Source organism: Gadus morhua, chromosome 11 (assembly GCF_902167405.1).
Source record: "Gadus morhua chromosome 11, gadMor3.0, whole genome shotgun sequence".
In the NCBI taxonomy this organism is placed as follows: Eukaryota; Metazoa; Chordata; class Actinopteri; order Gadiformes; family Gadidae; genus Gadus; species Gadus morhua.
The window spans coordinates 171700-187014 of record NC_044058.1 but is presented as its reverse complement, the minus strand read 5'-3'; the positions used below and the strand labels follow the sequence as shown (position 1 = coordinate 187014).

Here is a 15315-nt window from a genome sequence, read left to right as displayed (position 1 = left end):
AAATTTAACGGCGTTAAAAATTTTATCGCGCGATTAACGTAATTATTTTATTAAAAAAAAAAAAAAAAAAAAAAAAAAATTTTGGGCTCAAAACAAAGAAGCAGTAGCCTGACTGCTATGTTCAAATGACATTTGTTCAAAGCAGTCGTTTATTTGCACTATAGGCTCTTTTTTTGTATCGTCCTGTTTTGATCAGTATATGCCAATGTTGTTATCAATAGAAAATCATTTGCACAAGGCAAGCCGATGCACTTCATCATGTTGATAAGAGAATTAAAATGAGAAGAATTATGGAACAAAAAAATCAAGGGATATTTAGCATAGAAAAATAATTTGCAATTAATCGCGATTAATAATAGTTAACTATGACATTAATGCGATTAATCACGATTAAATATTTTAATAGCTTGACAGCTCTAATAAAAAGCTATCAAAACTACAAAATGACTATTAATGCAGGCTATGTGGACAATGCGCCGACTTTGGCTCAGCCTGGCTCCGCCTCTTCCGCTACGTAGGCTGCCGTTGAGTACGGAGAGGGTCCTTCGATCCACACTTCACGATTAGCCCATTTTGAGTACGGCATCCGGGTCCTTGAAGTATACTTCTTTTCGCCGGATCTGAATTGGAACGTACTGCGTACTCAAATTTTGAGTACGCAGTACGGACAGTACGGGTATTGGAACACGGCCCTAAAATATTCTTCGTCATAACTATCAAACAAAACAACCTTCACATTCAGTGAGCGAAGATAAATAACATAATTTTTTTTTTTTTTTTAGATAAACACTTTTAATGATAGCTAGTGATTGTGATTGCCATCTCTTTGGTTTTGAAGACTTCTTCACTTTAGTCAGGAAGTTGTGGACCCATTGGCAGTATGTAAAGCTAAACCCCAGATGATGATGGACCTTTTACTACGAGGGACCAACTGAATAGGCCAGGGACATGCAATGACTGAACAATGGTGGAATGATTTGAGGACTTACGTATGCATCAAGAAACCCGACCAGAATGGGGTCTAAATGCAAGTTTCCACTGAAAACGTATTTATTTATTTTGGTTTAATAAATGTGCGCCTTATCTACCTTGTCACAGACTGAAAACAGTATAGTTTACAGCACTTAATCAGTCTTGTCAAAGTGAAAAGTGAGTATGGAGTCATTAGCTCAAAGAAGGGCATTGTATTTATTGTTACTTATTATAGATTACCAATGCATGAACATTCAGTCAGCCGTAGAGTGCCAACAAATATAGCAACAAATATACCCTACTTTGATTATGATTAATTAACAAGTTGGGCTCTTAGTTCAGGGTACTGTGAATATGCTAAAATTTATTATTTTCTAATTTAAGGGAACAATACATAGGGATACAATACAGAGGGAAAATATAAGTAGAACAAAGTTAACAGAAAGCAAAAATAAACCCCCCTGATATTTTCCTTCCTAATCCTCTTCCTCTGACTCCGGACTACTGAAGCCATTTTCACCCTCAGAATCCACCCTTTGTTCGGTGTCTTCAATCTCTAACTCATCAACTATAGCACTGTATGAGCTCACAGCTTGTTGGCATGAATTCTCCAGTTCGGTGGACCTCCGCATGAGGACACTTTCGAAACCTTTTGCAGCGTCCTCTGACATGTCACCAAAATCTGTATTGAAATAGAAAATATTGAAAATGGCATTTACTATGGCATAACATTTACTTTGAATTACATTTTGAGGAAAATGAATGTTCAGAATTCAACATACCGAACATCCCAATGTTGTCTTTGAGTTTCTCCACTCCCTTTATCTTCTTCCTTAATGACATGATGTGCTGTGTCATTTCTTTGATGAGGATGCTCTGCTCCTCCTCATACCGTTTAAGTAGCATAATTCGGTCAAAGAGTGACCTTTTCAATCTGAATGAGTGGCCTGTAGGTAGAGGAAAGTGATGGAAATATGAAAAAGGAATACTTTGATAACATTACAAACCCACAGAGAAAGAGAGAGGGACAGAGCGATAGAGACAGACAGACAGAGAGTGTGAGAGAGAGACAGAGACTACTGTACTCAAACAGTCATGCCAATAAAGCATTTGAGAGGGGGAATTATGTTTATGTTTTAGTCAGAAGGGAAAACATCATACCATCTTCACTTCTCTCCCATGGCAGGATGTAGCCCTCCGTCAAATTGCAGGCCAAGTCCTCATCAATTTCATCTTCTTCAGATGCGTTGTACTGCAAGACCTTTTCTCTTAGTTTTTTTTTTAAATCTCTAAGTTTTCTTCGCTTGCTGTGTCTTGTCTGGTTGCTATCTGCAAAGTGAAACAATAGCCTAAAAAACTGTCATGGACACCATTTTTCTTTTTTTTTGATTTTGTAATGTGCCATTACAATAGCGATCAACAAACCATGCTGACGATAGAGGTCCTGCTTCTTGCGTAGGAGGGTTACTGTGATGGTCTCTATTTCTGCCCTGAGGTCCTCTGTACACCCTTGTGTGTAGACTCGATCTAAATAGGTAAGACAGTCAGTGATCATTTCATTTTCCAATTTATATCCACTTTATGTTTGAATAGTTGTTGCAATGTGCTTGATTTACCTGTGACTGCCCATTGCTGGACATCAAACACCCACTGCTCTATTGTTTGCTGAGTGAGGTTTTGCTTTTGCTGAAAGTCACTGAGGCTGGCAGCTTCCAGTTTTGCCCTCTCTGAGATCTTGAAAACACAAAAAAAAAGGTAAAACAATTTCATGCCATCTTCCAGCAAAAAAAAGTGTTCATCAGATCTTTGTCAATGAGCTTACTGTGACGTATCTCTGGGCCAAAGCTTTGTGGAGGTTCTCTGTCTTTTTTCTGTTCCAACCCATGGCCTGTTGCGTCAGCATATTTTCTCTCCCTAATTTAAACATAAATAAATCCACATGCTGGATAGGACAGATTCACATTGGAAAGGCAATTGCAGTTGAGAAAATCTGATGGACATGACTTGTTCTAAAAGTGTGTGTAATAACATAAAATAATAATACTATAATAAGTCTGTCTTAAGAGCGTTCTCTTCAGTTTATGGTGTCAGTGTATTGTGTCATAACATTAAATGTGCTATACCAACCTGCTTTTGTCATGTATTTTGTGATAAGAGCTGCCCTGGAGAGAAAGCTGTTCACCTAGATGTAAAGACAATACATTAATTAAATTATCCCTATATAAACTGTCAAAAAATACATTAAAAAAAACATAATAGATCCTGTCTTTGATTCAAAGCATTTTGTGAATACATAGGCCAGTCATACAGCATGTTTTATTTTCTGAAGCGGCAATAGAGTAACTGTTCTCCCCATTCCCTGCAGATGTGCATCATCATTCGCATGATGCGAATGAGTCCTAAGAGTCCTATGTCCACCGTTTCAATAATGACAGTAATAACATACTTGTTCAACTTCCTCTCCAACTGTGTTCCCTGCTCCATCCTGATTTCTGCCACCCCATCTCACCTGCAACATAGTGTTTTACCATTCATTTCATTGCACTTTTACTTAATGTTAAAAGTGCAATGTAAAGCATTATTATTATTTCAGGTACCTCGCATTTTGCTGTATGTGCTTTGGCGTGCATTACACTGAGAAATGGTCTCATATGCATCAAAGGCTGAAGATCTGGAAACTCATCAACCACTTTGCTTAGGTAGGGCCAGTACCTACAAAACAAGAGCAACATTAGTGGGTATTACGCACGTTGCAACACATTTTGCTGGGACATCAATCTAAAACCACGATCCTTTAATCATTTAATATACAGTAGGTTGACAAAGAGAAATTACCTGCAGACAACATCCATGCAGAAGAAAGTGACATTTGCCCTCTCTCCCAATTCTTTCTGCAAAAACATGGGGTAGGCAAATATTTCGCCACGGTAGTGGTTCAGTCCTCGCAATAATATCCCATGTCTGATTGATAAGAGACAATATGGATAATCATCAACTTACACACAAAGAGTTGCTCAAAACCTCACACACTCACATTTCTTGATTTTTTACTGTACATCAAATATGACATTCAGATGTATGTGTCCACAACATGAGTGGCAAATGGCACTGTACAATAACATTCTTCTGACATACCAACATACCTGCAGACTGCCACCTGTATGCCCTCTTCATCAATTTTTGAGGAAGATTTCTTTGAGGCCTCCTTACTTGCCCTGAACCTTGACACCCCACATGTCCCATTGTCATTTGCCTGTGAAGTCAGCTGTTACTCATTTGGACTAGAAACACATACCTTACACACATACATAAACAGATTGTGGTATGCAGAATCAAACTTACTCTTGCCCCGCTGCTTCCTCTGATATTCTCCTGAAAGGCCAGAACTTCATCGTCTTTGGCTATGAACAAGCCCTCATATAAAGAGGGTTCCTCAGTTCTGTGCATTGCAAATGATCACAAAATGCCTATTTAACTAACGACACATTACTCGACATGAAACTATTTCAATGACAATGTTGTTGTTCAAATAGCTACATTAACGTCTGTGTAATATTTACATACCCCCTTGACTTTTTGAAACGATAATGTTTCCGGTTGCCATCACAGCATACTGCCAACATATCAGGTTGACAGGCTGGACAGCAAAAAGGGTCAACTTCAGACATTGTGTCCTCTGTGTGCTTGCATAAGCAATATTCAAAGTAGCTCCTCTGGAACATATCTGCACAGATTTTCCCTGGCTATGAAAGGAAAAAAAAATCTATTAGGATTTCAAAAAAAGAAACATACCCACAAAATTACAAATACAGTTATAATTGTGTGTTACAATGCGATTCAGGCAGACTTACCCTTCCTCCTCGAACAGACTGGTGCTCCAGAAGCTTTAAAAAAGCATGCCTCGACAGGGAGGGAGCTGCCAACTTTATGTTTGAAAATGCCTCAAAAACATCAAACGAATATAAAGTCTGGCAGTTGGTAGTGCTTGGCCAGTAATTATACTGTAGAAGGTCCTTTACCCCTGGAGTCCATTCTGTTGTGCAGCAAGAGCAGACCTTTCGGGGTAAACACATCTCGTATCGTCCTGTGAAAAAAAAACCATTACACTAAGGATGTTTCACAGACACAATTGTGGTAAAGTTGATTGATAATAGTCAATAATAGTTTCATTTGACAAGAAATGTAACGTTTGGTAATTGCTGGTATATTGATGAATTGAAGTTTGCCGTGCTTGCAGATGTTAAGTTGGGGTGCAAGTTCTGTGGTACTGAAACAAAAAGTGTGACTTCCAGGACATACCATTTATAGTGACCACTGCAATATGCCTCCCAGTGGTAACCTCAGCCTCTTCAGTGCAACCACATATTACCCTTTGGGCAGGCATTGGCAACTGACATACTGCAAAACAGAAAATATCTGTTTTTATATATGCTTGTTACAATAGTGATTCGAAAATCCCACTCCAACATCCACAAAGTTGGCCAGACCACTATACCATATGTCACTATCACTGCTTTCTGACAAAAAGGAAATGTTTTAACATATCAAACACTGTGAAAAACCAACAGAATCAGTCAATGAGTGATGTAAATTAGGTTTCCGCACAATATTTTCACACAATATTTGGAATAACTCTTTACTAGTCTACAGAAATTGTTGAATGAACATACCCTGCTCGGAAAAATGAAGCTGGCCATTCCCATCCACCACCACTGCCTTTGTAGGGGGAATAGGCTCCAGATAGCCATGGAATATTGCCACCCTGCCATGGAAGACATGCCTCCTGTGGACCTCTATGTCACACTTGCCACAGAGGTACTCAAAGTCCAGTGGGACACACTCAAGGCACCGAATAACTGCCTCCTCTTCGTGGCATTTCTGGCATGTTTCCTGTAATGCTCTCTGTGCCGAGAGTTTGGCATCTAGGAGTAATGGCCTTGCTAATTTTGCCCTAACTCCAGCGAGCACCTGCCGTTGTGTCCAGGTTATGTCTGCTTTTGCCACTGGAGCTTCAGAGGCAAGGGTACCCCTTAACTCTTGAAGACGAGTTTCTGAAAATAATATAACTGTTTAACCATCCGTCAATTGTGGGAAGGCGTAATACAAATTGAGTTTGACCGTGGAACACACTAGTGTTAAATTCAATGATGGTTTAATGCTTTTTGACCATGGTAACTATTTAATGGTATTACAAACAACATTATCAAGTGATAAGAGCCCTTCCCGCTCCCCCCCCCCCCCCCCACACACACACACACATCCCACACCCCATGGTAATGGTCAGAGTCAGAGAGATCATTGAGAAAGTTGTGGATATGAAGTTGTGGATATGGAGGAATGGGAAATGTAGTCATACAGAATATGCAGGCATACTCACCAAGACTTGCAGTCAATTCAATTCCTTCGAGCTGGACTTCCTCACTCACTGGGTTCACGGAAGCTGCAGAGACCAATATTTTTTGGGTTATCTATAGTATCAGGCTTCATACATTTTAGTCTGGAAATCCCCCAAAAATCAACCATACATCTGTCAAAGAGGGATAACACCATATTTCTACCCGCTGGCATTTCGTGAATTATTATTTAACCATGACAACAGTGCAGTAAACAACAACCTGATGCACGTCTGGGTGATTTCTGATGTTTCTGAAGTCGGCTCGTGACCACTTTCTTTTTTTTGACTGCACTCTTCTTTCTCCTCTTTTTTTTTGGAGGAAAGTGGGAGTCTCCCATTGCTGCCTACATGACAATAACAGCAACCTTTTCAGATACAATATCAGACTGTAAAGTTATACTTTACATTGGATTACTCAAACAACAGCAATGGTAAAGTTCATACAAATGGAAGTAAGCTGATGAAATTGGTCTCACCCGGGCCTCAAGGAGTAGCGCATTACTGATTTCAGAAGCCATATGGTCCCTGATCTCAACGGCATCAGAACAAACCTTCTGGTTTTTGAACATCGCTGGACAATTGACACACAATACAGATAAAATACAGGAGTGTGTTTGTGTGTGTGTGTGTGTGTGTGTGTGTGTGTGTGTGTGTGTGTGTGTGTGTGTGTGTGTGTGTGTGTGTGTGTGTGTCTGTGAGTGTGAGAAAGAGAGAGAAAGTGTGAGAGAGAGAGAGAGAGAGAGAATGGCTCTTAAAAGTGCCTTTGTTTGTCTTTTTTGGAAAGCTATCTTGTAAATAATCTGTAACAAAGACAAAAAAACATAATTAGAATGATTTCTACATTCATTAACAAAAATTAGATGTATGATAGTGATTACTAGTTACATCTTAGTCAAAAAAATGCAGGGAATAAATAAAATAATCGAATCACCATTATTGTAATCGTCCGACCAACAAATTGCTCAATAACCATTCTTGTTATATTCTACACAAGAATGACTGAAGCACAGGGTGCACTTCCCAAAGGAGGAAGGCCATTAAACCAGTGACAACACTGTGGTTGAGACAGCTCTCTGGCCACACCAACATGCCTTGCTCTTTGGTGTTGCAATCAACCAGGACTGTGCGTTTCCCTTTAGTGTTTATAATATAAATAGGACTCTTGACAAAATCTCACAGATTGGGGCTCGGATTCTGTTGTCAAATCTCTTTCAAAGTTTAGTTAAATTACTCCGTGAATCAATGTGTCGATGAGATGTAGGCTACAACGAGGGCTGTACAGTATGGACTACAATTTATATCAAGGTATGATTTGAGGCATAGACGATAACGGTATTATAACACGGTATTTTCTTTTTATCTTCTAATTTCTATATAACTGCTTCTGAGGGGGTATTAGCCAATCCGCGTTCACTCCCTGAGTGTCTCAGGTACTCTTTGCAAGGTTCATGACTGCGTCGAAGCGTCTGCGTGGTCACGGAGTTTTAGATTCACAGAAGAATAACAGAACGTCACCTCCCGAGATCCGACCCAAAGGATGAGGAACGCGTAACTAGTACCGACCGAATGGCTCCTAGGCTACTATGTGCGTGCGTGATTCGTGTAAAATCCAGGCCACTATTCCACTTCACTTATCCCTAATGCATGCACTCCATCCCTAATGTACATGGCGCTCATGTAATACCCTACACATCTGGTATTTGCACAAACACAGAGGAACGCGACGCATTGCGCACATAGTTCAACTATAATGCTGGCTGTCTAAAAATAGGCACCTGTTTTGATAACCCTAGCTAAATTAACTAATCAGAGATAATGGCTCTAGCTAACACGAGAAAAGTCTGAGACAACGTTTATATAACAATGCATATTAAACGCATATTAAACATGCAGGAAATAGGCTACATACCTGTTGAAAGTGATCCTGCAATGACTGGAAAAGGCGCAATTCTGGGATGTAGCCTGTGTGACGAAGCTATGACGCGCAGCCACAATGTCAACCGAATCGCCCGAATATTAATTAATGACTTGGTCATCTCTGCATTTGTTGGCTATGTGTTTTTTGTGTATCGCTGACCAGTTTCAATAAAACAGCAATGGTTTGCAAGAGTATTTTGAGTTTGTTTGCATAATAAAAATAAGACATAGGCCTAGGCTACATTTTATTTATTTTTTTATTTATTTTTTGGATATTTAAATTGGTAACGGGGCCAATCATACGATTTCGGTTTACACCAAAAGTACTCTAACAAAAAAAAATATATTTTGAGATTATCAAACAAAATGAACCACCCTTAATTTAATTAATTATTTAATTAATATGTTATTCTATACATTATCCGTTACATATTTGAATGCCCTCTTTCATAGATATGACACCACCATCACTGGGGCGTGGGAACAATTCTCCATATCCATATCGGACGGGGAGGGTGCTTATTGACAGTATAGCCTACACTAGACATAAATAGGAAGCTTGCAATGAGCATTTAAATCACCAGGAATAGTCAATAAACACTCAGGAAGAGGAATGACATGATAACTGAATTAATTAATTAAAATAACCCTGCCTCGTTCAATCAATGAACCTGGTGTTTTGCTTTCGCGGCTGCGTCAATGTCCGTGCGCATCTCTCAGAGTGACGTGTTGACGTATTTAATTAATTATATATTTATTTATTTATTATATACATATTTATATAGCTACTTGTTTATATTCTGAGAAACGCTCCCATCCAAAAGGCATGGGTTTACATTTCGTTCTGCAGTACGAATAAAGTCGGAAAATCATGCTCTGGGACACGATTCAATCGATTAATCTTCCTGAGCATTAGCACGAAATGTGTTTGAGGAGGTCTGCTGAAAAAAAAGGGGATATCAGAGTATCTCTAATACTTCATTTACCCTTTGGTGCATATGTTGTTTTGACACATACATAAGAGGGTGCCCTGTACCAGCGCACACCCCTTCTATAGTCGAATCAAATATCCCAATTGAAAGGCTATGGTTTGTGTTCTGTGTAGCACAAAATAAGTCAGACAACCGTGCTCTGGGACACAGTTCAATAGATTATTTTCATGAGCATGAGCATGATACATAATAGAGTGTGTACCACACTATCTGCTGCCAAAATTGTAGTATCCATATTCCATAATACAAAGCATGGACCCTTTGTTGCATTTGTGGTTTTGACGCATAGCCTACCTAGGGTGCACTGTACTTTCTGCCACACCCCTTCTGAAGCGAGCGCGCTCTCGCTCTCTCTCTCTCTCTCTCTCTCTCTCTCTCTCTCTCTCTCTCTCTCTCTCTCTCTCTCTCTCTCTCTCGTGTGTGAGCCACGGAATAATAGTGTCATTTACTTGCATTGGGGCAAATTCCGTGGCCACATCACGGACGATTTAAGTGATTCCGTGAGACCAACACGGACTGTGAGTTAAGCGCCCGTGGTCGACTCGCTCGTTGAAACGTGGATCCGTGTGTGAGCCACGGAATAACATTGTCATTTACTTGCATTGGAGTCAATTCCGTAGCCACATCACGGACCATTTAAATGATTCCGTGAGACCACCACGGACTGTGAGTTAAGCGCCCGTGGTCGACTCGCTCGTTGAAACGGGGATCCGTGTGTGAGCCACGGAATAACAGTGTCATTTACTTGCATTGGAGCAAATTCCGTGGCCACATCACGGACGATTTAAGTGATTCCGTGAGAACAACACAGACTGTGAGTTAAGCACCCGTGGTCGACTCGCTCGTTGAAACGGGGATCCGTGTGTGAGCCACGGAATAACAGTGTCATTTACTTGCATTGGAGCCAATTCCGTAGCCACATCACGGACAATTTAAGTGATTCCGTGAGACCACCACGGACTGTGAGTTAAGCGCCCGTGGTCGACTCGCTCGTTGAAACGGGGATCCGTGTGTGAGCCACGGAATAACAGTGTCATTTACTTGCATTGGAGCAAATTCCGTGGCCACATCACGGACGATTTAAGTGATTCCGTGAGACCAACACGGACTGTGAGTTAAGCACCCGTGGTCGACTCGCTCGTTGAAACGGGGATCTGTGTGTGAGCCCCGGAATAAAAGTGTCATTGACTTGCATTGGAGCCAATTCCGTAGCCACATCACGGACAATTTAAGTGATTCCGTGAGACCACCACGGACTGTGAGTTAAGCGCCCGTGGTCGACTCGCTCGTTGAAACGGGGATCCGTGTGTGAGCCACGGAATAACAGTGTCATTTACTTGCATTGGAGCAAATTCCGTGGCCACATCACGGACAATTTAAGTGATTCCGTGAGACCACCACGGACTGTGAGTTAAGCGCCCGTGGTCGACTCGCTCGTTGAAACGGGGATCCGTGTGTGAGCCACGGAATAACAGTGTCATTTACTTGCATTGGAGCAAATTCCGTGGCCACATCACGGACGATTTAAGTGATCGTCCGTGAGACCACCACGGACTTTGAGTTAAGCGCCCGTGGTCGACTCGCTCGTTGAAACGGGGATCCGTGTGTGAGCCACGGAATAACAGTGACATTTACTTGCATTGGAGCCAATTCCGTAGCCACATCACGGACAATTTAAGTGATTTCGTCAGACCAGCACGGATTTTGAGTCAAGCCCCCGCCGTGGTCAACTTTGGCACGCACACAGATTGAAACGGGAATCTGTGTGTGTGTGCCACGGAATATCAGTGTCATTTACTTGCATTGGAGCAACTTCCGTGGACACATCAAGGACAATTTAAGTGTTTCAGTGAGACCACCACGGGTTTTGAATTAATCCCCGTGGTCGACTCGCTCGTTGAAACGGGGATCCGTGTGTGAGCCACGGAACATCAGTGTCATTAACTTGCATTGGAGCGAATTCCGTGGCCACATCACGGAAATCGGCGTGTTTCCGTGATGTGGCTACGGATTTCGAGTTAAGCGTCCGTAGTCATTACACGGATTCCTGTGAGACCAGGTTGTTATAAGTATAGCTAGTTAATTAAATGTGGCGGCTAATAATTATGCCCCCAACGTCACCATAAAGTTTTTATTTTCAAAAAGACAGCTGTTCAAGAAATAAATACACGACAGCTTAAGCTGAACCATAGCTGGTCACTTCTAGTAGACAATAGGGTGTTTTGAAGCAGACGTGTGTGTCTTGATTGATGGATAACATTTTTTTTTTTTGAATTTTTTTGAATTTTTCAATAATCCATCACAGTCTCGGATTGACACATTTATGCTGAAAACCCCATCATGTACCCCTGAGCGTGCAGCTGAGTTGACAGACAGCATTTTAAACATGATTGTCGCTGACATGCGGCCGATGAGCATGGTGGCAGATAGTGGCTTTAAAGCAATGATTTCCACTTTCCATCCAAAATACGAGCTTCCATCTAGAACCTTCTTCACAACACAGATGGAGAAGAAGTATGAAGGCATCATGATGCAAGCCCTGCAAGAGACCAGCAGTGTTGCACTCACCACTGATATTTGGACCAGTTGCAACAGAGGCTTATATGGGGGTGACATGCCACTATCTTGGGACGAACTGGAAAATGGTGTCCCACTGCTTGACAACAATGCCACTCGATGAGAGACACACAGCTGCAAATATTGCAGTGTGGATTGAGGAGGTAATTGCTAAATTTGAGATCCCACCAGAGAAAATCAAGGCTGTCGTCCATGACAACGGTTCTAATGTTGTAGCAGCAGCAAAGATTTTGCAAGAAAGGCATGGATGGGCCTCAGTGCGATGTGCAGGACGACCTCAACTTGGTCGTGCAAAGCTCTCTGAAGATCAACCAGGCTATCATCAAGTGTGTGGCTACTGCCAGAAGCCTTGTTGAACACTTTAAGAAGAGTGAACTGGCATGCACCAAATTGAAGGCGAAGCAGAAGCAAATGGGTACCAAGGAGAACATGCTGGTGCAGGATGTCTGTACACGTTGGAACAGCACCTACGCCATGCTGTCCAGGCTGCAAGAACAAAGATGGCCGGTGACTGCTACACTCTCTGACCCAGCTGTGACCCAGAGAGGGAAACACTACCTCGATCTCAAGCCTGAACAGTGGAACCTGATTGAAGAGCTGAACCAGGTCCTTGAGCCCTTTGAATCGGCAACAGTGTTCCTGAGTGGACAACAATATGTCACACTCTCTGCATTTCCACATCTTGTGCACAAACTTAAGAAGAACATACAGAGTTCAGAAATTGAGACTGCACCTGTGAGGTTGTTCCAGACTCAAGCGACAGACCAGATCACAGAAAGATGGCAAGGACTAACTCAGTTTACACCTGACACTCCAAATATCACCCTGCTTGCTGCTGCACTGGATCCAAGGTTTCGAAAACTAAAGTTCTTGCCTGCTGATGAAGTCTTCAAGCCAAACAGCATGCACAGCTGAACACTGTTTAAAGTGGAGCATCTACCACAGCACAGGACTCCCCACCAGAAGCACCTGCCAAGAGGGCCACATCATTCCTTGACTCAGACTCCACCACCAGTGATGATGAAGAACAAGATGAGGAGCAGCAGTCCAATTAAGCTGTACAGAAGGAGGCATGTTTTATTTATTTTTTTCCCATTTTGATTCAATAACATTTTCCACAAGCATTTTACACATAATTATAAATGTTCTACAGAAACTGGAAATTACTTTTTTAATACAATATTACAATATGTAATAAATAATAGTCTTTTGTCTTGAATATTCTAGGCAAGGCAAGGCAAGGCAACTTTATTTATATAGCACTTTTCATACACAAGGCAGACTCAAAGTGCTTCACATATAAACATTGTCATACAATAAAATAAAATAATAGATAAGTAAAAGAAAACATATGCAAAGAAATGAGTAAAATAGAAAGTGCAATGTATTTAAGAGAAAATTAAATTGAAAGTTTAAAAAGGCTTTTTAGTAAGTAAAATTGAAAGTGCAATTTTTAAGATCAGATCAACAGTCTCTCTGGAACCCTAGTCGGGACTACAACCCGACCTAAAGGAACTTGGTCCTTTCTCTGGAACTCCAATCCAGATTCTAGGACTCTAACCCAGACAGAACTTGGAAACGTCTCCCACGGAGCTCGGTCTCAGAATTCCACCCACACACAAACTCAGGACTCTAACCCTTATACAAATACAAACTCAGGTATCTAACCCTTATACAAACAAACTCAGGACTCTAACCCTTACACAAACAAATTCAGGACTCTAACCCTTATACAAACAAACTCAGGACTCTAACCCTTATACAAATACAAACTCAGGACTCTAACCCTTATACACCTCTTCTCAAAAGAGTTAAACACAATTCTTCGTATATTCAGTGATTATTGGTCTCAAACCCTTATCCTTTCTCTCTGGTATCAGATCATGTATTTTTCTGGTAAAAATAGAAAATAAAGGGAAAGTTAAAAAGGAAAGTGCAATGTATTTAAGAAAGTGAGAAAATTAAATTGAAAGTTATTTAAGATCAGATCAACAGACTCTCTGGAACCCAAGTCGGGACCACAACCCGACCTTAAGGACAATCTATTACAATATTCTAGGACTCTAGCCCAGAACCAAAGGCAAACAACAAACAACCTCAGCAAATGTCATGTATTTTTCTGGTAAAAATAGAAAATAAAGGGAAAGTTAAAAAGGCATTTTAGTAAAATAAAGGTAAAGTATTTAAGATTTAGCAGAAAGCTAAAGCAAACATAAAAGTCTTCAATCTTGTTTTGAAGGTGCTCAGAGTTGGGGCAAGTCTTAAATCCTCAGGGAGTTTATTCCAGCTATTTGTTGCATAGTAACTAAATCCTGCTTTCCCATGTTTCGTGTTTACTCTGGGGATAATTAACAGATTGGTCTCAGAAGATCTTAGTGTTCTAGAAGGCTTATGTAGTGGAAGCATATCAGTTAAATATTTTGGGCCTAAACCATGTAGGGATTTATAGGTCTTTGTTAAAACTCTAGCAGCAGCATTCTGAACAAGCTGAAGCTTCCTTAGAGTTTGTTTTGGGAGACCTGTAAGGAGACCATTGCAGTTATCAAGCTTACTAGTGATAAAGGCATGTGCAAGTTTTTGTAAGTCTTCGGTGGACATGAGCCCTCTAAGTCTTGCTACATTTTTAAGGTGATAATATGCAGATTTTGTAACTGATTTGATGTGACTTTCGAAATGTAAATCAGAATCCATGATAACCCCTAGGTTTCTGGCTTTGATTGAGGTTTTCAGGGACAGAGAGTGAAGGTGTTGGGTTATTTTAAGCCTTTCCGTTTTAGCACCAAATACAATTATCTCTGTTTTATCCTCATTTAGCTGAAGGAAATTTCGGCACATCCAGTCTTTCACTTGCTCAATGCACTGGCATAGCAGATCTATGGGCCGATAGTCATTTGGTGATAGCGATACATAGATTTGCGTGTCATCAGCATAGCAATGATGGTCAATATTGTTATTATGCATGATTTGCCCTAGTGGGAGCATGTAGATGTTGAATAAAGAGGGTCCTAAGATCGAACCTTGTGGGACTCCACACATCACGTTGGTTGATTCTGATACAAAGTCGCCGATGGAAACAAAGTAGTTCCTATTTTGTAGGTAGGATCTGAACCAATTTAAGACTGTGCCTGAAAGCCCCACCCAGTTTTCTAACCTGTCCAAAAGTATTGTATGGTCTACAGTGTCGAATGCAGCACTGAGGTCTAGAAGCATTAGTATTGAGGTTTTGCCAGAGTCTGTGTTAAGACGGATGTCGTTTACAACTTTAATGAGGGCGGTCTCAGTGCTGTGCAGGGGTCGAAATCCTGATTGGAAGGTGTCATAACAACCCGGTCTCACGAAAAGTCGTGACACTGTCACATTATTTAATCTATTGAAACGTGATCAGGATCACGTATTTTCAAAATTTTCGTGTTTTAAAGCACAAATTTCCGGCCGTGGTGCAAACAATATTATTCAAGAGTT

The 15315-nt window shown here is 40.9% G+C and overlaps 1 protein-coding gene across 1 annotated transcript; it reads right to left on the bottom strand.

Moving 5' to 3' along the window:
- Positions 1-1187: 1187 nt before the first annotated feature.
- On the bottom strand, positions 1188-5362 carry LOC115553682 (uncharacterized). The gene is made up of 15 exons (XM_030370152.1): positions 5272-5362; positions 4824-5056; positions 4537-4715; positions 4315-4411; positions 4116-4225; positions 3808-3933; positions 3570-3684; positions 3419-3481; positions 3100-3154; positions 2795-2886; positions 2589-2706; positions 2398-2499; positions 2134-2301; positions 1755-1919; positions 1188-1654 (listed from the first exon to the last, which is right to left on the bottom strand). The coding sequence occupies exons 1-15, from the start codon at positions 5354-5356 to the stop codon at positions 1449-1451; spliced, it is 1914 nt and encodes a 637-aa protein (XP_030226012.1). The 5' UTR covers positions 5357-5362; the 3' UTR covers positions 1188-1448.
- Between the last annotated feature and the right edge of the window lie 9953 nt (positions 5363-15315).